Source organism: Salmo trutta, unplaced genomic scaffold, assembly GCF_901001165.1.
Source record: "Salmo trutta unplaced genomic scaffold, fSalTru1.1, whole genome shotgun sequence".
In the NCBI taxonomy this organism is placed as follows: Eukaryota; Metazoa; Chordata; class Actinopteri; order Salmoniformes; family Salmonidae; genus Salmo; species Salmo trutta.
Genome location: NW_021822838.1, coordinates 44,303 through 70,642, shown reverse-complemented (window position 1 = coordinate 70,642; position 26,340 = coordinate 44,303). Strand labels below are relative to the sequence as shown.

General features: G+C 42.4%; 1 protein-coding gene and 2 long non-coding RNA genes across 5 annotated transcripts in view; all 3 read left to right on the top strand.

Moving 5' to 3' along the window:
- The window catches only part of LOC115185207 (sialoadhesin-like), a 49,302-nt gene extending 24,109 nt beyond the window's left edge, over nt 1-25,193 (top strand). For 2 of the 3 annotated variants that reach the window (XM_029745716.1, XM_029745724.1), the window contains 3 exons: nt 23,323-23,377; nt 23,663-23,898; nt 24,943-25,193. In XM_029745716.1, coding sequence (XP_029601576.1) covers nt 23,323-23,377; nt 23,663-23,898; nt 24,943-25,024 — 373 coding nt within the window. In that variant the 3' untranslated portion in view covers nt 25,025-25,193. Of the gene's footprint in view, nt 1-19,628; nt 19,986-20,118; nt 20,344-21,383; nt 21,711-22,110; nt 22,366-22,658; nt 22,923-23,129; nt 23,227-23,322; nt 23,378-23,662; nt 23,899-24,942 lie in introns of all 3 variants that reach the window. The other variant, XM_029745722.1, reaches the window with a different exon arrangement.
- Nucleotides 8,464-13,350, top strand: LOC115185209 (uncharacterized). The gene is made up of 4 exons (XR_003874915.1): nt 8,464-8,776; nt 9,788-9,880; nt 11,982-12,113; nt 12,930-13,350. It is a non-coding gene; the product is annotated as an uncharacterized LOC115185209 (long non-coding RNA).
- LOC115185208 (uncharacterized) lies at nt 15,576-18,715 on the top strand. Its single transcript, XR_003874914.1, has 3 exons — nt 15,576-15,661; nt 18,350-18,427; nt 18,677-18,715. It is a non-coding gene; the product is annotated as an uncharacterized LOC115185208 (long non-coding RNA).
- Nucleotides 25,194-26,340: the final 1,147 nt, after the last annotated feature.

Here is a 26,340-nt window from a genome sequence, read left to right as displayed (position 1 = left end):
GTAAAGGGCCAGGTCTTTTACTTACGGATTTTTCATCTGCCCGTGCACTGTTTCGGTGTCTCCTTGGAACGACAGCGGCAGTTTTTTGAGATCCGGCTCGAATAGGACCAATTGTTAGAATAATTTGATATCTTGATGATAATAATCAATAATCAATTCGCCTTGACTAATGCCCAAGGTTTGTAAGACAATGGGTTAAATAATTAGGCAAGGACTCAGCTTTCTACAAAAGGTTTCTGTAGCTTTATTCAGAGAACGTTCTGAGGTCAGGATAACAAAACAGTCATTTTATAGTTCTTGCTTACTTACGCACATGCATTTACACACAAACTGTTGGTAACCTGCATCCCCCATTGACTTCCCACACTGTTTATCACTACCTAGCTCAGCCTGTTCCTTTCCCTCAAGGTTAGGAATCCTTTGAAGTTTTACTCCCTTTACCATCTGTCCCCTGCTCTCTAAACTAATTACATACACACATTTCTTTCCCTCTCCAGTCGTTCCTCGACTTTCTGGAACTAATCAGACCAATCGATCACTACATTGATCATTACATTGATTATTCATTAACCATGCTGTATGACTAATAATTCATCATGGTTTATTGATTCATTTACCTTTATTAGATAATTCCCTTATCAAGTGTTTAGCCACAAGTCATGTACTCAAGGGCCTCAGACTTGGAGTGCTGATCTAGGATCAGGTCCTCCTGGTCCATATAATTATGATCTAAATGGGAAAACTAATCCTAGATCCTACTCTGAGACACTTTGTGAATATGGACACTATCATATAATGATGATATTAAAGGTATGTGTGTGTGTGACTTGCTGTTTATCCTCACAGATTGGGGATAAGAGTTATCATTGAACCTGGTGGTCAGTCTGTAGGCTGCTGTACAGCTTGACGGACCGTAGAGGATTGAACATTTATCCTCCTATATTTGGGGTTCTGAGAATAAAACAGCTTCAGAACAATCAATGTAGAAATATGTGTTTACAGTTCTACAGATCTGTTCAATACGTTGTTGAAGACATGCAACACATCACACACATTACATACATAGTGAAATATACTTACAGACAGACAGTATTCACATAGACAGACGTAGACAGACATGCAACACATCACACACATTACATACATAGTGAAATATACTTACAGACAGTATTCACATAGACAACCATATAGCACAATACAACACAACACAATATGAGCCTGGTTCATTTTCAGTAATGAGGCCCTGTACCCCATTTACAGTTTCTACTTCAATGTATCAGGTGGAGTTATTCACCAGCTATAGAGTGACTTGTTGTTTATGTTTCTAAGACTGCAGGGTGGGAGATGCAACAATGGACTTGAGAACAGCAGGAAGTGTGTTGGTGGTCTTTCTCTGGTCTGTAGCAGGTATGTTATCATTCATAATTATATTATAGTATCCTTAGACATTTCTAAAAGCATACAGATCTTAATATTATTCTGGTGTGTTCAGTGGTGTCATCTGTTAGGAATCCACTTCACCACTTCACTTTATTAGCTGAATTTCACACCTCAATAAGTGTAGCTGTGGTTTCCATTCACACTCAACTCAGAAACTAGAGACACAAAGTGTGAACACACCCTACTGTTAGTGTAAGCCAATAGGTAATACCCTTGTGTGAATGTTTCAGTGGTACTGGGTCAGAATGGTTGGAGTGTGACTTACACCAAGAAGAGTATCTGTGTATTGAAGGGGTCAACAGTGAACCTGGCCCTGGCCTGCACTTACAAGTATCCCAGAGGTCATAAGTGAGAGGTTATTTTCCCGACACAACACTCCGAGGGCCCTCACCTCCTCCCTGTAGGCCATCTCATTGTTGTTTGTTATCAAGCATACCACTGTAGTGTCGTCTGCAAACTTGATGATTGAGTTGGAGGCATTCATGGCCACGCAGTCATGGGTGAACAGGGAGTACAGGAGAGGTCTCAGAACACACCCTTGTGGGGCCCCAGTGTTGAGGATCAGCAGGGTGGAGATGTTGTTTCCTACCTTCACCACCTGGGGGCGGCCCGTCAGAAAGTCCAGGACCCAGTTGCACAGGGCGGGGTCGAGACTCAGGGTCTCGAGCTTAATGACGAGTTTGGAGGGTACTATGGTGTTGAATGCTGAGCTGTAGTCAATGAACAGCATTCATACATAGGTATTCCTCTTGTCCAGATGGGATAGTGCAGTGTGCATTGTGATGGCGATTGCATTGTCAGTGGACCTATTGGGGCGGTAAGCAAATTGAAGTGGGTCTAGGCTGACAGGTAGGGTGGAGGTGATAAGATCCTTGACTAGTCTCTCAAAGCACTTCATGAGTGCAATGGGGCATTAGTCATTTAGTTCAGATACCTTAGCTTTCTTGGGAACAGGAACACTGGTTTCCATCTTGAAGCATGTGGGGACAGCAGAGTGGGATAGGGATTGGTTGAATATGTCCGTAAATACACCAGCCAGCTGGTCTTTACATGCTCTGAGGACGCGGCTAGGGATGCCGTCTGAGCTGGCAGTCTTGTGAGGGTTAACACGTTTAATGTTTTACTCACGTCGGCCACAGAGGAGAGCCCACAGGTTTTGGTAGCGGGCCATGTCAGTGGCACAGTATTGTCCTCAAAGCGAGCAAAGAAGTTGTTTAATTTGTCTGGGAGCAAGACATTGATGTTTTCTTTTAGTAATCCCTGATTGACTTTAGACCCTGTCACATGTTTGAGCCATTGAATTGCTACTCTACTTTGTCTCAATACTAACGCTTTGCTTGTTTGATCGCTCACCGAGTCAGCGTATACATCAATGTTGTTGTCTGAGGCTATCCGCAACATATCCCAGTCCACGTGATCAAAGCAATCTTGAAGCGTGGAGTCCGATTGGTCAGACCAGCGTTGGATAGACCTGAGCACGGGCATTTCCTGTTTTAGTTTCTGTCTATAGGCTTGGAGCAACAAAATGGAGTCAAGGTCAGATTTGTCGAAGGCAGGGCGGGGTAGGACTCAGCTGAGTATCTTTTCACTTTTAAAACTTACAACTTTGAATGGGGTCATAGTTTCTCAGGAACAACTCTGTCTGTCAAAGGTATGATACAACTGTAAATCATATTGAATTACAGGATAAAATAAATTAACCATGCTGTTAACACAGAGGTCTATGTGGTTTTATACATATTGTTTCAGGTCTGCAGGTAAAGGTGATTCCTGCTGGAAAGGGACAGAGGACACTGACCTATAGCACCACCTGCACTCTGACCGACAACTTCAGCCCCAACTTCATCTTGTACAAGAACAGACAACCTGTAAAAAAGGGCTCCTCCCCATGTACTCCATCAGCAGTGAGGATGCAGACAGTTACTCCTGTACTGTAAAAGGCCGTGAGGATCTCAGATCTCCTGTAGTGTGTGAGTACAGTACAATAGTACTGTCACGCCCTGGTCTGTTTCACCTGCCCTTGTGATTGTCTCCACCCTCTCCATGTGTCGCTTATTTTCCCCAGGGGATTTATCCCTGTGTTTCCTGTCTTTCTGTGCCAGTTCGTCTTGTATGTTCAAGTCAAACAGCGTGTTATCCCGTGCTTCTGCCCTTTCTATTCTCCTTTACTAGTCCTCCCGGTTTTGACCTCTGCCTGTTTTTCTGGACTCCATTCCCGCCTACCTGACCATTCTGCCTGCCCTGACCTCAAGCCTGCTTGCCATTCTGTACCTCTGGAACTTTGAACTGGTTTTGACCTTTTGCCTGTCCACGACCATTCTCTTGCCTACCCCTTTTGGATTGTTAATAAACATCTTGGACTCTAACCATCTGCCTCCTGTGTCTCTATCTGTGTCTCATCTTGTGCCTTTATAAGTACAGTATACTTGTAACAGTCGTCGTATGTAGTGGACCAAGGCGCAGCGGGTCGAGTGCTCATCTTAACTTTTATTTAGAACACTTAATAAACAAAACAAGAAAACGATCGACCGAACAGGATTACAGGCTAAACACAGCTATACAACCACAACTTCCCACAAAGGGACAGGTGAAAACAGGGCTACTTAAGTATGACTCTCAATCAGCAACAACGATGTACAGTTGTTCCTGATTGAGAGCCATACTAGGCCAACAAAGAAATACACAACATAGACAGAACATAGAAATATGAAATATAGAACATAACCCAAAAAACCCCGGAATACTCTAACCAAACACCCCTCTACATAAACACATATACTAACACACCCCGAAACACATAAAACAAATACCCCCCTGCCACGTCCTGACCAAACTACAATAACAAATAACCCTTTTACTGGTCAGAACGTGACAATACTACTTAGCAAGTATCATGCATCTTACTTTATCAATCATTACAGAACAAAAAGCATTTTTTTAACTTATTGTCTATATTACTTTAAATTATTATAATTTTTATGAAAGTATTGTGACATTAAGGCTTTGGGACTTTAATATTTTACATCAGATAAACCAAAGAGCACCTCAGTGTCAGTCAGTCCCTCTGGTGAAATAGTGGAGGGCAGTTCAGTGACTCTGACCTGTAGCAGTGATGCCAACCCACCAGTGGACAAATACAGTGGGGGAAAAAACTATTTGATCCCCTGCTGATTTTGTACGTTTGCCCACTTACAAAGAAATGATCAGTCTATAATTTGAATGGTAGGTTTATATGAACAGTGAGAGACAGAATAACAACAAAAAAATCCAGAAAAACGCATGTCAAAAATGTTATAAAATGATTTGCATTTTAATGAGGGAAATAAGTATTTGACCCCTCTGCAAATCATGACTTAGTACTTGGTGGCAAAACCCTTGTTGGCAATCACAGAGGTCAGAAGTTTCTTGTAGTTGGCCACCAGGTTTGCACACATCTCAGGAGGGATTTTATCCCAATCCTCTTTGTAGATCTTCTCCAGGTCATTAAGGTTTCGAGGCTGACGTTTGGCAACTCGAACCTTCAGCTCCCTCCACAGATTTTCTATGGGATTAAGGTCTGGAGACTGGCTAGGCCACTCTAGGTCCTTAATGTGCTTCTTCTTGAGCCACTCCTTTGTTGCCTTGGCCATGTGTTTTGGGTCATTGTCATGCTGGAATACCCATCCACGACCCATTTTCAATGCCCTGGCTGAGGGAAGGAGGTTCTCACCCAAGATTTGACGGTACATGGCCCCGTCCATCGTCCCTTTGATGCGGTAAAGTTGTCCTGTCCCCTTAGCAGAAAAACACCCCCAAAGCATAATGTTTCCACCTCCATGTTTGACAGTGGAGATGGTGTTCTTGGGGTCATTCCTCCTCCTCCAAACACGGCGAGTTGAGTTGATGCCAAAGAGCTCCATTTTGGTCTCATCTGACCACAACACTTTCACCCAGTTGTCCTCTGAATCATTCAGATGTTCATTGGCAAACTTCAGACGGGCATGTATATGTATTCTTGAGCAGGGGGACCTTGCGGGCGCTGCAGGATTTCAGTCCTTCATGGCGTAGTGTGTTACCATTTGTTTTCTTGGTGACTATGGTCCCAGCTGCCTTGAGATCATTGACAAGATCCTCCCGTGTAGTTCTGGGCTGATTCCTCACCTTTCTCATGATCATTGCAACCCCACGAGGTGAGATCTTGCATGGAGCCCCAGGCAGAGGGATATTGACAGTTCTTTTGTGTTTCTTCCATTTGTGAATAATCGCACCAAATGTTGTCACCTTCTCACCAAGCTGCTTGGCGATGGTCTTGTAGCCCATTCCAGCCTTGTGTAGGTCTACAATCTTGTCCCTGACATTGTTGGAGAGCTGTTTGGTCTTGGCCATGGTGGAGAGTTTGGAATCTGATTGATCGATTGCTTCTGTGGACAGTTGTCTTTTTTACAGGTAACAAGCTGCGGTTAGGAGCACTCCCTTTAAGAGTGTGCTCCTAATCTCAGCTCGTTACCTGTATAAAAGACACCTGGGAGCCAGAAATCTTTCTGATTGAGAGGGGGTCAAATACTTATTTCCCTCATTAAAATGCAAATCATTTTATAACATGTTTGACATGCGTTTTTCTCGATATTTTTGTTGTTATTCTGTTTCTCACTGTTCAAATAAACCTAACATTAAAATTATAGACTGATCATTTCTTTGTCAGTGGGCAAACATACAAAATCAGCAGGGGATCAAATACTTTTTTCCTCCACTGTACACCTGGTACAAGAAAAATGGATCTTCACTGAAAGGATCTGAAAAGACATACAATTTCACAACCATCAGCTCTGAGGACAGAGGAGAATACTACTGTGGGGCTGAGAATAAATATGGACGTGTCAACTCTTCTTCTGTGTCTGTGAACGTTCAATGTTAGTACACCTAACCTCATCTTTTGATCAGAGGATCACATTTAAAGGATCATCAACAGCAGCGTGGAAGAATGGAAGAACAGTCTAGCTTACTACTGTACAATTCCCATTAATTTGCTCTACTAAGTTGAGTGTGACAGTGGTGGCACCTTTCCATCCCTTTCCTGCTCCTTCAGTAATCAAGGTATTTATCTTAGGTCTACTAGCTACATGGCTTGGTTTTGTGCTTGTGTCCATTTGTGTGGCTCTCACTAACTCCTTTGTGTTGTATCCACTCAATGGGTAAGCTGTGTGTGTGTGTGTGTGTACTGCTTCTGCAAACCTAAGCCAGGCATCCAGCTTAGGATGCTCCTCCATTGTTCATTCATTCACTCACAAACACACAAACACTCAACGTGTACATGGTCATCCACCTGAACTCAACCCTGTTGATGTTGTCCACTATTGATTGCACACGTTCAGATAGTATTCTACTTTCTGTTTCTCAGTGTTTCTTCTGTGTTGTGCCTTATGAACATTACTCTGTCCTTTACTGACTTCTTCTCTGTAGTGGCCTGTTGTTGTTATTGTTGTATTGACCATGTTGTCTTTTGTTGTTATGTCCCCAGTGGCCTGGCTGTGTTGGGCCGGGCTGTGAGGTGGTGGTGGTGGTGGTCTCTGGGGGCTGGTCTAGGCAGAGAGGCAGAGGCAGGAGGAACCTGCAGTGGCTGTGGGTGTTGAGGTGTTGACCATGCCAGGCCATGCCCAGGGCCTGGCTGGGGTACAGTACTGTACTACAACAAGCAGACTTAACACCCCCTAACTAATCACACACATGGCTGGGGTACAGTACTGTACTACAACAAGCAGGCTTAACATCCCCTAACTAAACACACACACGGATGGGGTACAGTACAGTACTACAACAAGCAGGCTTAACATCCCCTAACTAAACACACACATGGCTGGGGTACAGTACAGTACTACAACAAGCAGGCTTAACATCCCCTAACTAAACACACACATGGCTGGGGTACAGTACAGTACTACAACAAGCAGGCTTAACATCCCCTAACTAAACACACACACGGCTGGGGTACAGTACTGTACTACAACAAGCAGGCTTAACATCCCCTAACTAAACACACACATGGCTGGGGTACAGTACTGTACTACAACAAGCAGGCTTAACATCCCCTTTCTAAACACACACATGGCTGGGGTACAGTACTGTACTACAACAAGCAGACTTAACATCCTCTAACTAAACACACACATACTTGACTTATTTACACAAGGCTCCATGGGATATGAAATGTGTAGGCCTATTTGATCAGACCCCCTTTTGAGAAACATGTTAAAGTTGATTATCAGTCTGCAACTACCACAAGACAGTCATATCTTCTTCCTTCCTGTCCTGACTGTGATGTAAGATACCTGCCTTTCAGTCTTCTCTCCCATCTTCTCTAACTCTAACATAATGGAGGTTACATTAGTCAAATAAATCAGTGACTGAAGGGGAGAAGAAATGTAATTACACTGTAACAAGCATTGTAGTTCATTGTAATAACTCATAGTTACACAGTAATAACAACATGTAACTGGTGGTAATTGCAGTTTGTAATTACAGAGATGTAACAATGAATGGTTGTTACCATGCTTGTTTCAAAATATTTTCACTAAATTCAATAATTTATTTTATTTTAATTTTATTTAACCTTCATTTAAGGTTAAGGACAAATTATTATTTACAATGACAGCCTACCACGGCCAAACCCTAACCTGGACGACGCTGGGCCAATTGTGCGCCGCCCTATGGGACTCCCAAACACTGCTGGTTGTGTACAGCCTAGAATCGAACCAGGGTCTGTGCCTCTAGCACTGAGGTGCAGTGCCTTAGACCACTGCGCCAGTCAGGGCCCCAAATGTAGTGTTTTCTTCTCAGCTGCATCTGATTCTGTAATAACTATCACAAGGTTGTAATCTCTTTTGGACTGAAGCGCTGGGTGTCTAGAGATTACATAGGCTCTAATTACCTACCCGTGAATGCACAACATACCTAGAAATCAAAGATGAGCTTCTCCTTTAGTCCACTTTAAAGAAGAATAATGTAGCTATGACAATTTACATTACCCTATACTAGTTGTCATCATCATGACTTAGCTAATTGATGTGTTATCCAGTTTGCAATAATAGTGCTTACTAACACTAATAAGTTAGCTGGTGTTTAGCTACATTCAAAAGGAACTAACGTTACTCATAGTGTGTTGACATAAGTATATAGCTAGCTAACTAAGGTTAAAATGCTAGGTGTGTCTTACTTAATACCATCGGGGTACCGATACCCTGAGAACAAGGTTCCGGGAAGATTAGACCATTGAGGTCATCTAACTTTAGCTAGCTAGTTAGCTAGCGAGTAGCCATTATAGCATAGCTATTTGACAGCATTAGGTAGCTAGCTAGTCAAGGTAAGAAAACTAGGTAGCTTGCTAGCTAATCTCCAGATTGCATGGGAAAGTAAATTCCGTAGATGGTAAATAGCTAGCCCGCGTAGTTGGTAGGCTTAACAAAAACGCAAGAGAAGCTAACGTTAGCTAGTTACAGTTAATAAGCCAGCAAACACTAGGCTAGCTAGAGGCTAGTTCTCGAAAACTCTAGGCGACATTCTGCCTTCTCCCTACAGTTAACAGCCATTAGATTCGCCCACGACTGCCTCATGTGAACTACAATCCTGACGCTGTGGTTTAACGCTTAGAATCGTCAATAATCATTGCGATATGGCTATCGAAACATATGGCCCTTATCTTTCGTAAGCGAGACAGAATCCTTCAAATAAAAATATACACTTACTGCAGCAGTTTTAAAACATATCCATACAGCTATGGGTGCTTCCATCCGACGAAGCTACACTTCCTGAGTTACGCTTACACACAGGTGTTCGGCGCATTCTAGATAGCTATTTAGCACAGGTGGTCTCTGCATATCTTCCATCCATTTTTCATAAACAAGCGCTGTAACATGGAGATATGGCCTTGTGGGAACACTAACCCTAACCCTCTCAAAACGTGTGTCAATTTAACCTTTTGTTTTTTGAAAATGATTTCTTGCTGATATGAAAGACAAGGTCTTTCTTCTTCCAAAACCATACTGTAAGCGATGCGTGTTAATGTACAGACCAAGCGTCGGGGATCTTAACAAAACTTCCCCCTACAAAACACGCCTTCGTCTAATGATTCTTATATGTAATGAAATAGAACTGAGAGTCATGATCAAAGGCTAGCGGCTAGCATCTATGCTAAATCTTCCAGCAGAATTCATGTATACAAAAAAGCTAAACTCATTGCATGGAAAACATACTTTCTATCTCCTGTGTTGATGTTTTTGTCTTGTCTACAACACTGTGTTTCTTTAGCAGCAATCTCTCATGTCTTTTTTTGCACATTGACCTTATTCTCAACCCTTTCTTTGTGCACTGTTAGGCCACGCCCACAGGTAGTTTCACTAAATAACGTTGTCGAACAGATGATGTTCTCATCCTGGACGGGAGGCAAGAAGGGACAAATGCATAACGGGTTAGAAGAAATTGGAGAGAAGCATTTAACAGTAGAATGGCAGGTTCTTAAAGTAACTGTCCAGTGAAATTCTCACTTTTAAAAGTTAATATTCTGTTAACTCACCCAAATAATTTTGTTGACTCATCAGATACTTGTATTTGCGGCCAAACTATTTTTTTAAAACTCACCTAAAACAGACTGTTTCAAAAATGCTTGCTATTTCCTAATAGAATATGATGTCATACTCCTGAGGAGGATGAGCTGGCCAATAAGTGGTCTAGAGGAGGGTGAGCTGTCCAATAAGTTATCTAGAGGAGGATGAGCTGGCCAAAAAGTGGTCTAGAGGAGGATGAGCTGGCCAATAAGTGGTCTAGAGGAGGATGAGCTGGCCAAAAAGTGGTCTAGAGGAGGATGAGCTGGCCAATAAGTGGTCTAGAGGAGGGTGAGCTGTCCAATAAGTTATCTAGAGGAGGATGAGCTGGCCAATAAGTGATCTAGAGGAGGATGAGCTGGCCAATAAGTGGTCTAGAGGAGGGTGAGCTGGCCAATAAGTGATCTAGAGGAGGATGAGCTGGCCAAAAAGTGGTCTAGAGGAGAATGAGCTGGCCAATAAGTGGTCTACTGTAACTATTCTGTCAGATAAACAGCCCTCACAGTTAACGTAACTGTAATACAGGATGGCTGAACTATTTTACAGGCTGCATTACCAGGCTGTACTACCAGACCCTACCACAGGGACATAGTAAAGACAGGCTGCTTTACCAGCCCCCACCACAGGGACATAGTATAGACAGGCTGCACTACCAAATCCTACCACAGGGACATAGTATAGACAGGCTACATTACCAGACCCTACCACAGGGACATAGTATAGACAGGCTGCACTACCAGACCCCACCACAGGGACATAATATAGACAGGATGCACTACCAGACCCCACCACAGGGGGCATAGTATAGACATGCTGCGCTACCAAACCCCACTAAAAATCACTTTATTTGCCACATGCGCCGAATACAACAAGGGTAGACTTTACCATGAAATGCTTACTTACCAAGTAGACTAAAGCAAAAAGTCATAATAAAAAATAACACAATAAGAATAACAATAACAATGCTACATACACTGTACATGTAGGTGGGGGCGAAGTGATGATGCATGTACAAGAGGGGGGGTGTCAATGTAAATTGTCCTGTGGTGATTTTTATGAATTGTTCAGCAGTCTAATGGCTTGGGGTTAGAAGCTGTTGAGGAGGCTTTTGGTCCTAGACTTGGCACTCCGGTACCGCTTCCCGTTCGGTAGCAGAGAAAACAGTCTACAACTGGAGTCTCTGTCAATTTTATGGGCTTTCCTCTAACACCGCCTATTATATAGGTCCTGGATGGCAGGAAGCTTGGCCCCAGTGATGTGCTGGGCTGTTCTCACTACCCTCTGTAGCACCTTACGGTCAGATCCTGAGCAGTTGCCATACTAGGCGGTGATGAAACCGGTCAGGATGCTCTCGATGGTGCAGCTGTTGAACCTTTTGAGGATCTGTGGGCCCATGCCAAATCTTTTCGGTCTCCTGAGGGGGAAAAGGTTTTGTCGTGCCCTCTTCACGACTGTCTTGGTATGTTTGGACCATGATAGTTTGTTGGTGATGTGGACACCAAGGAATGTGAAACTCTCGACCCTCTCCAGTACAGCCCCATTGATGTTAATGGGGGCCTGTTTGGCTCGCCTTTTCCTGTAGTCCACGATCAGCTCCTTTGTCTTGCTCACATTGAGGGAGAGGTTTTTGTCCTGGCACCACACTGCCAGGTCGCATAACCATTGAATATAGAGGAGTTTGATTTATGATTTACCCAAAAATACTACAACAATATAGAAATACATACTGTACATCTAACATTGATTATTTTGATGTTTAGCTACAATGTTTCACCAAAGATAGTAAATTCAAATGACTCTCTGGTTTTACAAATAATGACTGAACCTTTTCTTGTACTTTTGGGACTAATCTATTGGTTTCATTGTACTTTTGGGATAATTATTTTGGTTCATTGTACTTTTGGGACTATACTATTGGTTCCATTCTAAGTATTTGGCTGTTACTGCTGTTTGTCCTGCTGTCCAAAGGGTGGAGCTGGAGAACACCAGGCTGGTGATCAGATACCCAAACCGCTTGATGCAGAGAACCCCTTCTTCTCCTCAGAGGACCAACCCTATAGGCCTCAACACTTCCTTAGCCTCCCTGTACACCTCCACATGGTAAGGACATCTGTCTGTCTGTCAAAACATCAACTTCCATTTCTAAACATATATAAGCATTTATAATGGGATAATTATGAGTTATTCTGAAGTTTTACCAATCAACTCATATGATACTTTTTGATACAGAAAAATGACAGACAAATGCTGGATTGAGCAGGCGGGAGCACAGGCATGCGGGTGAAAGTGTTTTCATATGTCCTCCATAGAGATAGATAGAGGACTCTAGTTCCCAAAAAGTCAATTTTAGCATGGGCAGCACCATTGAGGACTTCCAATTTCAATTGGGACTTCCAATGTGTTAAGGAAGGATCACATAATTCCATCCGGATCATCAGGAGGGATCAGTTAATTCATTATACTCATGAGCAAACATTCCATGACTGCAGGTGGCAGTAAATCGCTTACCTTGGCTTTATACCTGTTCAAACAACACGCTCCAGGTGGCAATATGCACCATTTCAGTTTGTTTACCAACTCATAGAAGTAGTAGAAGAAGAAAATGGACTACTTCAAAATGGAGATGGCCTCAATGGCACTGCTTAGTTCAAACTGCCCGTGAGAGCTCACTGAAGCAAAAATTGGACAGATACAAAGAAGAGTCCTCTGTCATTCTTTATGGTGACCTCTCTCTCTCTCTCTCTCTCTCTCTCTCTCCTCTCTCTCTCTCTCTCTCTCTCTCTCTCTCTCTCTCTCTCTCTCTCTCTCTCTCTCTCTCTCTCTCTCTCTCTCTCTCTCTCTCTCTCTCTCTCTCTCCCTAACCCTAAATCCCCTCCTCTCTCTCTCACTCTCTCTCTCTCTCTTTCCAAACTCAAGCCTGACCAGAGAGGAAGAGACATGAAACCATTGCAACCCTGACCACCCTGACCACTGTGTATCCCTACTTTAAAAGGGAACCGGAGGCTTGGATAGAATGAGGGTGTTGGTTGGTACTTTTGTAGTCCTCTGACACAGACAGAACACTGGACATACAATATGAGTGTCACGTCCTGACCATAGTAAGAGGTTATTTCTATGGTAGATTAGGTCAGTGCGTGACAGGGGGTGTTTTTCTATGTTTTGTATTTCTATGTTTATGTTCTAGTTTTGTATTTCTAGGTTGGCTTTGTTTGGGATGATCTCCAATTAGAGGCAACTGGTCGTCATTGTCTCTAATTGGAGGTCATATTTAAGTTGGTGTTTGTCCCACATGGGTTTGTGGGAAATTAGTTTTGAGTTTGTGTATGTTAACTCTGCGTCATGGTTAGTTGTTTCTGGGTTTCTGAGAATAAAACAGCTTCAAAACAATCAATGTAGAAATCGACTGGCTCAATTCGGTCTTGAAATTGTGTTTTTTACATTGGATAAAAGTGCAAACTCGGAGCTAGAAAATGGCATATCATACACTGCAGTTGAGGAACAATGGGAAAGTATTCTGCTTTGAAAGTTGATAAACTTGTAACCTCACTTTTGAGAAAATGGCTTTTGAATGTTTTGGTACACCTACTGGAGAGCTCTTTTTTGTCTACACCCATTCAGCATTGTTCACACCCTCTTAAACGGCCCCACAAACCGTGGACACAGCTTCCGGCAGGGCAGGCGGAGGGTCAGGTTTTGAGTTGAGAGCCAGACTCTGTTCCCCGGTGTGAACACCGGGGCCTCACTGCGGTGACGGTCTGCGGCAACTTTCTGGTGCCGTACGGCGCACGGAAGGTGGACGTGAGCGGTGTCTCAGGTTTCCTCCGCGTGCCGGAACCAGTCGTCCACCGCAAGAGCCTCGGTCTGACTCTGATTCCAAGGGGCCAGAACAGGCAGATACCCCAACACACACTGAAAGGGAGAGAGGTTAGTGGAGGAGTGGCGGAGCGAGTTCTGGGCCATCTCTGCCCAGGGCACGAACGCCACCCACTCCCCCGGCCGGTCCTGGCAGTAAGACCTCAGAAACCTACCCACATCCTGGTTAAGTCTCTCCACCTGCCTACTCTCAGGGTGAAAACCTGAGGTAAGGCTGACCGAGACCCCCAGATGTTCCATGAACGCCTTCCAGACCCTTGACGTAAACTGGGGGCCCCGATCAGACACTATATCCTCAGGCAGCCCGTAGTGCCGGAAGACGTGTGTAAACAGAGCCTCCTCAGTCTGTAGGGCCGTAGGGAGACCGGGCAAAGGGAGGAGACGACAGGACTTAGAAAAACGATCCACAACGACCAGGATCGTGGTGTTACCTTGTGAAGGTGGAAAAATCGGTTAGGAAATCCACCGACAAGTGCGACCACGGCCGTTGTGGAATGGGTAAGGGTTGTAACTTACCTCTGGGTAGGTGTCTAGGAGCCTTGCACTGGGTGCACACTGAGCAGGAGGAAACATAAACCCTCACGTCCTTAGCTAAAGTGGATAACAGATAACAGGCTACATTAGACTATATATGGATAACAGGCTACATTAGACTATACAGTATATGGACAGCAGCAGTCAATACAGCAGGCTATGGTGATGATGATACTGATTCCTCTGCTAACTAATGCTACTACCAGTACTGTACACAAGGGTCAACAGTGTAACATAATATGATAGTGGTATGTTGTACTACTACAGACATCAGTGTTTGTGTGCTTCAATCTGACTTTGTCAAGTAGCCAGTGATGTGTTTCACCATTTTATCTGATTTATTTCCAGTTTGTAATGTTGATATCAGCCCAAGATTATTTGTATTTTTTTATTTAACCTTTATTTAACCAGGAAGGGCTCATTAAGATTTTAAATCTCTTTTTCAAGAGAGTCCTTGCCAAGATAGGCAGCACCAAGTCATGACAAAAATTACAGACAAACAACATGAAAAACTACAAGTAATCTCGTAAAAACCATAGAATTCACAAGAGTGTAACAAAATCAAAAACAGCAAATTAAAAACGTTGACAGGTCAGGGAATCAGTCTCAAGATCATCCATCAGTGATTTAAAAATACCAATCGAGACAAGTTCTTCCAGTTTAAAAGTATTTTTTAAGGCTTTATTATTATTGAGGACATTATTATTAGGATGGTGCAGTAATGTTGAGATGCCAGTAGGGAGAACTCTAGTCTAGAACACTGGAACCTTCAGTACCACTTTGATGCAGCTGATGAGGAGTGTACATTGAATGTGTTTGTAGAATAGAATGAATGACATCATGGATCTGACCAAATGTAAATGGAACTTTGACCTGTTCCATGTGGAACTCAGAGGGACAAGGCAACACATTCTAAGATATTATAAACATTCCATATAGAATAGTCAACATATTGTTAACATGGTTCTGTATTTAAATAAAAGTGGAAATGGGGGACATTTTGTCCATTTAAGAAATGTAGGGCCCACTCTAATACAGTAACCTCCCCTATCTGACATGCTCTTCTGGTCCTCATGCATGTTAATGTCTTAAAGAGGAAGAAAGGACAGTTCTGTATCAGCTACTTGTATCCTGACTAATTTAAATATGTATCAACCACAGAACTGACACATACTAGCAGTTGCCACTCACTACCAGTCAGTTGACTCACTGTACAAGACCTCACCCCTTCACGTCACTCTGTAAGTACTCTTGAAAATGTCTTGAAATATAGTTTTTAGTTAATTGTTTTTAGTCATAAGTCATATTCTTGAGGGTAATGTATCATTTTACATCTTGTTATGTTTTGAGCTGTGTTTTGCTTGTTACATCAGGGTCAGTATTCATAAAGTGTCTCAGTGTAGGTGTGTTGATCTACATAGAGATTAGATGATTAACCCGAGCAAAAAATACATGCAAACAAACATTGTAACACTGCAGTGTGTGTGTGTGTGTGTGTGTGTGTACTGGCCTGTGTGTGGGTGTGAATGACACAGTGGATTTAGCTGAGGGCCCTTCAGGACCAGACTGATAGGGAGTAGGGTTGACATCTATACTGTGTAGGATGTGTGTTTTAACTTTTCTACATCCATAACAACCAGCTCTATAGACTTTGATACAGACTCCATGGGCCTTATGGGCCTTCACTACAGATGGTGTCTGTGTGTGTGTGTGTGTGTGTGTGTGTGTGTGTGTGTGTGTGTGTGTGTGTGTGTGTGTGTGTGTGTGTGTGAGAGAGAGAGAGAGACACACAGTGGATTTATCTGAGGGTTCTTTAGGACCAGACTGATAGGGAGTAGTGTTGACATCTATACTGTGTAGGGTGTGTGTTTTAACTTTTCTACATCCATAACAACCAGCTCTCTAGACTTCGATACAGACTCTATGGGCCTTATGGGCCTTCACTACAGATGGTGTCTGTGTGTGCAGGGTACCTACACTACATGACCAAAAGTATGTGGACACCTGCTTGTCGAACATCTCATTCAAAAATCATGTGCATTAATATTGAGTTTGTCCCTGCTATAACAGCCTACACTCTTTTGAGAAGGCTTTCCATTAGATTTTGGAACATTGCTGCGGGGACTTGCTTCCATTCCGCCACAAGAGCATTAGTGAGGTTGGGGATTGATGTTCTGCGATTAGGCCTGGCTTGCAGTTGGCATTCCAATTCATCCCAAAGGTGTTCGATTTGGTTGAAGTCAGGGCTCTGTGCAGGCCAGTACAATTCTTCCACACCGATCTCGACAAACTATTTCTGTTTGTATCTCGCTTTGTGTAAGGCATGTTCATGCTGAAACCAGAAATGGCCTTCCCCAAACTGTTGCCACAAAGTTGGAAGCACAGAATTGTCTAGAATGTCATTGTATGCTGTAGCGTTATGATTTCCCTTCAATGGAACTAAGGGGCCTAGCCCAAACCATGAAAAACAGCCCAATACCATTTTTCCTTCTCCACCAAACTTTCCAGTTGGCACTATGCATTGGGGCAGGTAGAGTTTTCCTGTCATCGGCCAAACACAGAATCGTCCATCGAACTACCAGATGGTGAATTGTGATTCATCACTCCAGAGAAAACGTTTCCACTGCTCCAATGTCTGAAAGCTTTATACCACTTGGCATTGGGCATGGTGATCTTAGTCTTGAGTGCGGCTGCTCGGCTATGTAAACCTATGTCATCTATGTAATCTATGTAATATATGTAAATCTATGTAAACCTGCTCTAGCAGGGCAGAAATCCATTTCGTGAAGCTCAGGACTAATAGTTCTTGTGCTGAACGTTGCTTCCAGAGGCAGTTTGGAACTCGGTAGTGAGTGTTGCAAACGAGGACAGAAATTTGTCAAACTGAGCTGTTGGAAAGGTGGTATCCTATGACGGTGCCACGTTGAAAATCAAGTCTTCAGTAAGGCCTTTCTACTGCCAGTGTTTGTCTATGGAGATGGCATGGCTGTGTGCTCGATGTTATACACCTGTCAGCAACGATAGTGGTTTAAACAGCTGAATACACTCATTTGAGGTGTGTGTGTGTGTGTGTGTGTGTGTGTGTGTGTGTGTGTGTGTGTGTGTGTGTGTGTGTGTGTGTGTGTGTGTGTGTGTGTGTGTGTGTGTGTGTGTGTGTGTGTGTGTGTGTGTGTGTGTGTGTGTGTGTGTGTAAACCAGAAGGGTTTATTGTTAAGTTTAGGGTTAAGGTTTGGTTTTGTGGTTAGGGTTAGGGTATGGGTTAAGGATTGGTTTTAGGGTTAGGGTTAAGGTTAGGGTTAGCGTTATGATTAGGGTTTGGCTAAGGGAAAATAGGATTTTGAATGGGAATTAAATCTGTGTCCCCACAAGGTTAGTTGTACAAGACTGTGTTTGTGCGTGTACATGTGCATGTGTGTGAGTCACCTGCTGTTTATCCTCACAGCTTGGGGATAAGTTATCATTGAACCTGGTGGTTAGTCTTTAGGCTGCTGTACAGCTTGACGGACCGTAGAGGATTGAACCTTTATCCTCCTATATTTGGGGTTCTGAGAATAAAACAGCTTCAGAGGAATCAATGTAGAAATATGTGTTTACAGTACTACAGATCTGTTCAATACGTTGTTGTTGTTGATGTTGCTGATGATGAAACATTTACTGTATCCATTAGGAAATTATTTTTGCATCATACAACATGTCATCTTAAATAGACAGACATGCAACACATCACACACATAACATACATAGTGAAATATACTTACAGACAGACAGTATTCACATAGACAACAATATAGCACAATACAACACAACACAACATGAGCCTGGTTCATTTTCAGTAATGAGGCCCTGTACCCCATTTACAGTTTCTACTTCAATGTATCAGGTGGAGTTATTCACCTGCTATAGAGTGACTTGTTGTTTATGTTTCTAAGACTGCAGGGTGGGAGATGCAACAATGGCCTTGAGAACAGCAGGAAGTGTGTTGGTGGTATTTCTCTGGTCTGTGACAGGTATGGTCTCATTCATAACTTGATATGTTTGTCAGTCTAAAACATGTGTAGAATGTTCAAATTACATTTGCTTGTGTTCTGTTAGGCATCCCCACTTCACTTTAAATAGATATGTTTCACACCTCACTGAGTGATGATTATCTGTGGGTTCAAATATGGCAACAAAGTGTGGACAAATCCTACTCTTAGTGTGAGCCAAAATACCTTGTCCTAATTCTGATACCATTGTGCTGTCTAACTGTGTTTCAGTGGTACTGGGTCAGAATGGCTGGAGTGTGACTTACACCACGCAGAGTATCTGTACCTTGAAGGGGTCATCAGTGGAGCTGACCTGCTCTTACACATATCCCAGAGGTCATACAGTCACATCAACCTTCTGGTTCACTGAATGGGGGACTGGTGTAGAACCTGAAGATCTAGTTCAGGACCCAGAGTATGCAGGTCGTCTGGAGTATCATGGGGATAAGAAGAATGATCACAACCTGACAATCAGAGACCTGAGAGAGAGTGACTCAGCTATATACAGGTTCAGATTATTAACAGATCAGACCGGAGGGAAATATTCTGGAAGTCCAGGAGTCACTCTGTCTGTCACAGGTACAGTTACATTCAATATAGTTAAACTGTTGAATTCCATTTAGTTCAGGATAAATGTCTTGGTTTGTATTTATGTCTGTATAACACAGGATGTTCAATTAGAATTAGAATTCCAATAAGTTCTGGACAATTGTTGTGGTGTGTATGTACAGTAGTCTGTATAACATAGTATTTCTTCCATCTTTGTATTAGAGTGATAAGTCAGTGATAAAGGGATTTACAGTGATATTGTTTTTTCTCCAGGTCTTCAGGTGAAGGTGACTGGTGGACATCAGGATAAGATACTGACCTGTATCACCACCTGTACTCTGACTCTGACCACCTACATCTGGTACAAGAACGGACAACATCTAGATGAGAGCACCTCCCCCCAGTACAAAGACCCAGTCTCCAGTAACTATGAAGACAGTTACTCCTGTGCTGTAAAAGGCCATGAGGAGCTCCACTCTCCTGCAGTGTGTGAGTGGGAATCTAATATGGAATGTATACAGAATGTTTGTACTAATTCCTTTTGGTCTCACTGTATAATTTGATAGGGCTTGGCTTTTATGAAAATAACTGAAAATACTGTATAATGAACTTATGTGATTCCATTATGTTTTAGGTGTCCAGGGTCAGGACTGCAACAGAGTGACTCACACCAACAGGACCATCTGTGCCTTGAAGGGGTCAACAGTGAACATATCCTGTACTTATTTTAGTCTTTATAGCATCACATCATTACTCTGGTTTAGTCCTAAACAGAGTGACAGCTGGGGGGATAGGTCGATCCCTGAGGTCTTAACCACAGACCCAGTGTATGCAGGTCGTGTGGAGTATGCTGGAGAGAAGGAGAGCGGTCGCTCCACCCTGAGAATCACAGATCTGAGAGAGGAGGACTCAGCTGAGTACAAGTTCATCTTTAACACACAGACATCAAGATGGGGATACAGCTTCCCTGGAACAACTCTGACTGTCACAGGTAACACTGGATCATGTTTTTCATACAGGATCATGTTTATACATAGATTTCTATTTGATGTTTAATTATACATTTTTTTATCCATAATACACTATTGGTTTAATTATGTTATTGTCAATGACTCTGTATTCAGACTTGCAGGTGAAGGTGACTCCTGCCACATATGCTGGGAAGAAGACACTGACCTGTAGCACCACCTGTACTCTGACTGACAACCCCAACCCCACCTACATCTGGTACAAGAACGGACACAAAGTAAAGGAGGACACATCCAGCCTGTACTCAGACTCCTTTAGTGATGCAGACAGTTACTCCTGTGCTGTAAAAGGCCATGAGAATCTCCACTCTCCTGCAGTGTGTGAGTCTGGACTTTTACATACAACATTTGTTTCAGGTTGTCAGACAATCATTATTTAATTTGTTGTGAATGTGACGTCCACTTCTGCTTTAGTTCCGTATCCTTTGCCACGCAGTGTTGAATGGGCTTCAAGATATATAATCAAATTCATGAAAATGCAGTCAATGGATGAATTTACCAGATACCTTTCATTACGTTTTTGCACCAAAGTTTAACAACTACAAAGCTGAGGGGATAGTCACTTCCTGGTTACTTTCACAGCATATGATTTAAACATTGTTGATTTTGTTTTTCTATTTATATTTGGAGGTGGGGTGCCCTGATTGGCGTCACTCGTTAGTCAGTACGTGTTACACCTGTGCTGGCATGTGGGTTTTTATTTTGTTTGCCTCTTCTTGGGAAAATGTTGTGGGCGCTCGTGGTGGGCACTCGTGGTGGGCACTCATGGTGGGCGCTCGTGGTGGGCGCTCGTGGTGGGCGCTCGTGGTGGGCGCTCGTGGTGGGCGCTCGTGGTGGGCGCTCGTGGTGGGCGCTCGTGGTGGGCGCTCGTGGTGGGCGCTCGTGGTGGGCACTCGTGGTGGGCACTCATGGTGGGCGCTCGTGGTGGGCGCTCGTGGTGGGCGCTCGTGGTGGGCGCTCGTGGTGGGCGCTCGTGGTGGGCGCTCGTGGTGGGCGCTCGTGGTGGGCGCTCGTGGTGGGCGCTCGTGGTGGGCGCTCGTGGTGGGCGCTCGTGGTGGGCGCTCGTGCTGGTTACTCGTGGTGGGCACTCGTGGTGGGCACTTGTGGTGGTTACTCGTGGTGAGCACTCGTGTCTATTTGGTTCCAGTTGTTGTTGCTAGTCAATTTTCAATGGACACCCCCATGAGTGTCTTTCAGAACCCCTCCTAAAAACCCACTGGTCTCATTTTTGTCTTTAATTCCCCCTTTTGTTTGGGTGACATTTTAGGTTATCTTGCTGGGTAACGTAACAGCATAAGTGTATACAGTAGATATTGTAATTAAATAATTTTATAAAGGTGATATATTGTCTTGTATTTCAGGTCAGAAGTGTTGGAGTGTGACTTACACCCATCAGAAGATCTGTGCCTTGAAGGGGTCAACAGTGGACATATCCTGCTCTTACACATATCCCAGTTATCATGAGATCAAAAAAGCTTTCTGGTTTACTAAATGGTCTGGTAAGGATGCTGAAGATCTGAACTCAGTGCCAGGGTATGAGGGTCATATAGAGTACCTTGGGGATAAGAAGAGTAACTGTACCCAGAGAATCACAGACCTGAGAGTGAGTGACTCTGCTGTGTACAGGTTCAGATTCATAACATCTGGAGGAAAGTTTTCTGGCTCACCTGTCTCCCTGACTGTCACAGGTAATCTGTCACTCATCTCACATCTATGACACATATCTAGATAGCTGTAATGTGAGTGTGGTTTTGTATGATTGCTAATGCATATGATGTGTGTGCTTCAGTGTATAATTGATTTTAGCTGTGATTTTGTATGCATGCTAATGAGAATGTTGAGTTTTAATCTGTTTTTATTGATTCTATTGAACCCAGGACTTCCTGGAAAACAGTGGAAATTATTACAGAGTTGACTGTCCTGACTAAATAAATCATATTAATGACCGTAATATCCTTATTAAAGGGCAGTCATACAGACACTGCAGTGTTGTGTAACAGGGAAAAACAAATATAATATTTCAAATATAATATTTCATAAGAGGACATATATAGGAGGAGAATAATGATTTGTTTCTTTTTACTCCAGATGTTATGTTGGAGATGGATCCTACATCTGTGTCAGAGAGGGAGAATGTCACACTGACATGTAGAACCAAATGTACACTGGACCCCATCACAGCCTATAGTTGGTATAAGAATGGACAGCCTATACCAAACAGCAACACCTACTCTCCTGTCTATATACTATTCTCAGTCAGCAGTGAGGATACAGGCAGATACTCCTGTGCTGTAGAAGGCCATGAGGATCTCCCCTCTGCTGAAGAGACTCTCACTGTCACATGTTAGTACATTGGGGGTTTTAATGTCCAGTTTGATATACAGACAATGTTGATACTTGAATTTAGAATAGATTGTTTTCCACATAAATATATCTATCAATCAATATTTTTGTGTTTAACATCATTTCCCTGAATTTGTATTACCACAATATCATCATTATTTTTAGTGATTCTGTTTCAGATTTTCTTTTACTCTGAATTAATAATTTATTATAATTTATAAACTATTTCAAACTCACCCGTAAAATGTAAACACAAATGTTGCTATAAATAAATACAATGTATTTGACATCAGATGGTCCAAGGAACACCTCAGTGTCAGTCAGTCCCTCTGGTGAAATAGTGGAGGGCAGTTCAGTGACTCTGACCTGCAGCAGTGATGCCAACCCACCTGTGGACAAATACACCTGGTACAAGAAGAATGTAACCTCACCAAAAGCATCAGGACAGAGTTACAGCATCACTAACATCATCTCTGAGGACAGTGGAGAATATTACTGTGAGGCCCAGAATGGAAGAGGATCTATGAACTCTACAGCTCTGATGATCATTGTAGCAGGTAAAGTTACATCTTCAATACTTCAATATAAATTCATGTTCAATAACTAATTATTTTTCAAGGTAATCTTCTCATAGTTTGCCTTATTACATTTTGGTTTATAACTATACTAGGCTTTATATAGTATTGCATTAATGTCCTGTATTGCTGTATATTCATTTTCAGTTCATAATAACATGTACTCATATCATCTATATTATCTTTTAGAGAAACAAACCTCAGTTATAGCTGCAGCTGTAGGAATCATAGTGGTTGTTCTGGGTGTCATACTGGCTTCATGTCTCTCGGGCTTCATGTGGTTCAGGTGAGTGAAAATGCAGATTTTAAAGATTATTTCACTTTATTTTCTTCATTACTTTATTCATATATTCATTCATTCATTCATTCATTGACAAAACAGGAAGAAGGCCTCCAAATCCACCTCTGACACAAGACACACAGCAGACAACGGACAGGTGAGTCTGTTCAAACAGATGTAAGATCATTATCGTTAGTCCCGTGTGGCTCAGTTGGTAGAGCATGGTGTTTCAAACGCCAGGGTTGTGGGTTCAATTCCCCGGGGATCAGTACGGAAAAAATGTATGAAATGTATGCATTCACTACTGTAAGTCGCTCTGGATAAGAGTGTCTGCTAAATGACGTAAATGTAAAGGCATTTTTATTGCTTTGTGGGACATTTCCACTCTTCATGCTCTCAGTCTCCAGGTCTATTTATATTGTCTGTTCTCTCTCTCCATCAGGGAGACTCTAGTCCAGTGTATGACAACATCTCAGGCAGGGCCATGACCCCTACTGCAGCACAGACAGCGGCCACCGTCGACCAGGATGACGTTCACTATGCCAGTGTCCACTTCTCTGGCTCCAAAATCCAGGAAGGGCCTCTGTACTCCACCGTCCAGCTGCATCAACCCCAGAAACAGGACGAGGATGTCCAGTACGATGCTGTGAAATTCAACCGCTCCAGTTATGCCAACCAGTGAGCATATTCTGCCATTACATTAACAGTCAATTCTAGAGCATTGTGAATACACCACATTAAAGGAGAAGTTGGCTTTTTTACAACCAAATGTCGATTTTGTATCTAAATGCCATGTTATAGAAACGTCCAGACACCTTTTTTGTGATTTCTCTTGTTTTAGAGAAACTTGCCCCAACCAGAAATTCACTTCCTCATCCTCGTTGTGCAGTAGAGGCTCTGAAAAAACATGAGCAAATGCTCCAAAAACACAATACTGTCTTTTAGAAACAGAAAGCTGTCAGTATAGTGATGCAGGATTTTAGATGTAACAGTTGTACACATGAAATTGTGTCATTCCAAACTTTATCCACAACGTTATATTCCATTTTGTGTGACTCGTGCTGTTTCCCCGTCCAACTGTACTATTCTCCGTGTATCATGCTGCTAGAACGGACGAGAGGCATCGTTCAAGTCTCAACAACATGGAACATAACGTTGCGGATTAAGTTTAGAATGACACAATTTCATGTGTACAACATCTAAAGACATGCGTCACTATTGACTACTTAGAGCTTTTTAGTTTCTAAAAGGATGTTTTGGGGTGTTTTTGGAGCCCACTTACTGAACAACGAGGATGAGGAAGTGAATCGCTGGTTGGGGATAGTTTCTCAAAAAAAGAGTGAATTCGCCCAAAAGAAATCTGGACCCTCCTATAACATTCCAGTTACATATGTTTTTAGATTTGGTTGTAAACAAGCTATATTCTTGATTACAGCTCATTCATATGCTGCTGCTTATTGGACGAGAAGACCATGATGTCATTAATAAGTGAAAGAGTTGACCCCTAGTGGCGGCATTTCCTTACAAACCCAACAATATAATGAGAGAGTGGTGGTTTTGAGGAACTGTACTGTGTTCCAAATGGAACCCTATTCCCTATTTAGTGCACTACTTTTCACCAGAGCCATATATAGGCCTTGGTCAACGTAATGCACTATAAAGAGTATATGTAGGTTTTTTGGGGATGCAGATTCTGTTTCATTTCTGTTTCTCTCTCTTCAGACCCACGACAGCACAAGCAGCTGACGAGGACTCCTCTGTTCTCTACAGTACAGTCAACAAACCCAGAACCCAGAAAAGCTGAACACAACAAACCCAGAACCCAGAAGTGCTGAACACAACAAACCCAGAACCCAGAAGAGCTGAACACAACAAACCCAGAAGAGCTGAACACAACAATCCCAGAACCCAGAAGAGCTGAACACAACAAACCCAGAACCCAGAAGAGCTGAACACAACAAACCCAGAACCCAGAAGAGCTAAACACAACAAGTTTGACAGAAACCTTGTATATCTGGACCTGTATAGTCCAACTAAGTGTTATAATAATATATCATGATATGCCATTTAGAAACACTTTTATCCAAAGTGACTTATTATGCGTGGATACATCTTTCATGCCGGTGGCCCCATTGGGAATTGAACCCAAACACCATGTTCTACCAACTGAGCCACAGGACTACTGTATTCACACTTAGTTGGAGTGCTGATCTAGGGTCAGTTTTGCCTTTTAAACTATGATGAATAAGTGGGGGAACCTTGTAAATAATTTATATGTTAATTATTTTTTTCCATTCATTTTTTAAGTAACATGGAACAGAATCTGAACAGAATAACTTTGCTTTGTATTTCTAAAATAGCCTCAATGTACAGTTAGTTATATTTTATTAGAAGGCTGAGAACATTATAAATATATGTTTTAATTTTTTCTTGATGTTCGCGCACAGGAACAATGCTTCTATTCTACAGTACAGTACAATTCTGTTACTTTCTACAGTACTATTCTGTTACATTCTACAGTCCTGTACTATTCTGTTACATTATACAGTAATATTCTGATACATTCTACAGTACTGTACTATTATGATACATTCTACAGTACTATTCTGTTGCAATATACAGTACTGTACTATTACAGTATACAGTAATACTACAGTATACAGTACTATTACAGTATACAGTACTGTACTATTAAAGTATACAGTCCTGTACCTATTCTATTACATTATACAGTCCTGTACCTATTCTGTTAGTCCTGTACTATTCTGTTACAGTCCTGTACTATTATGTTACAGTATACAGTCCTGTACTATTCTGTTACATTCTACAGTACTGTAAGATTATACATAATATGTTTACTTGGTATGTTCATATACATTTATTCTTGGTTTTATGACAAAGTTATGGTAACATTTTGCCTCAATGTTCTGATGCAACGTTTCTTATCACTCTGTAGTGTCTGTGACTGTCATTAATGTGATGACATGCTATTTTATCAAATCCATTACCTAACGTTTAATTGATTACGTGACTGAATTAAATTATGTAACAATTGACTCAGTAATAACCTGGGGCACCACGGAGAAGCTTATTTAAAGGAGTTCCCTCTTCCGAAATAAC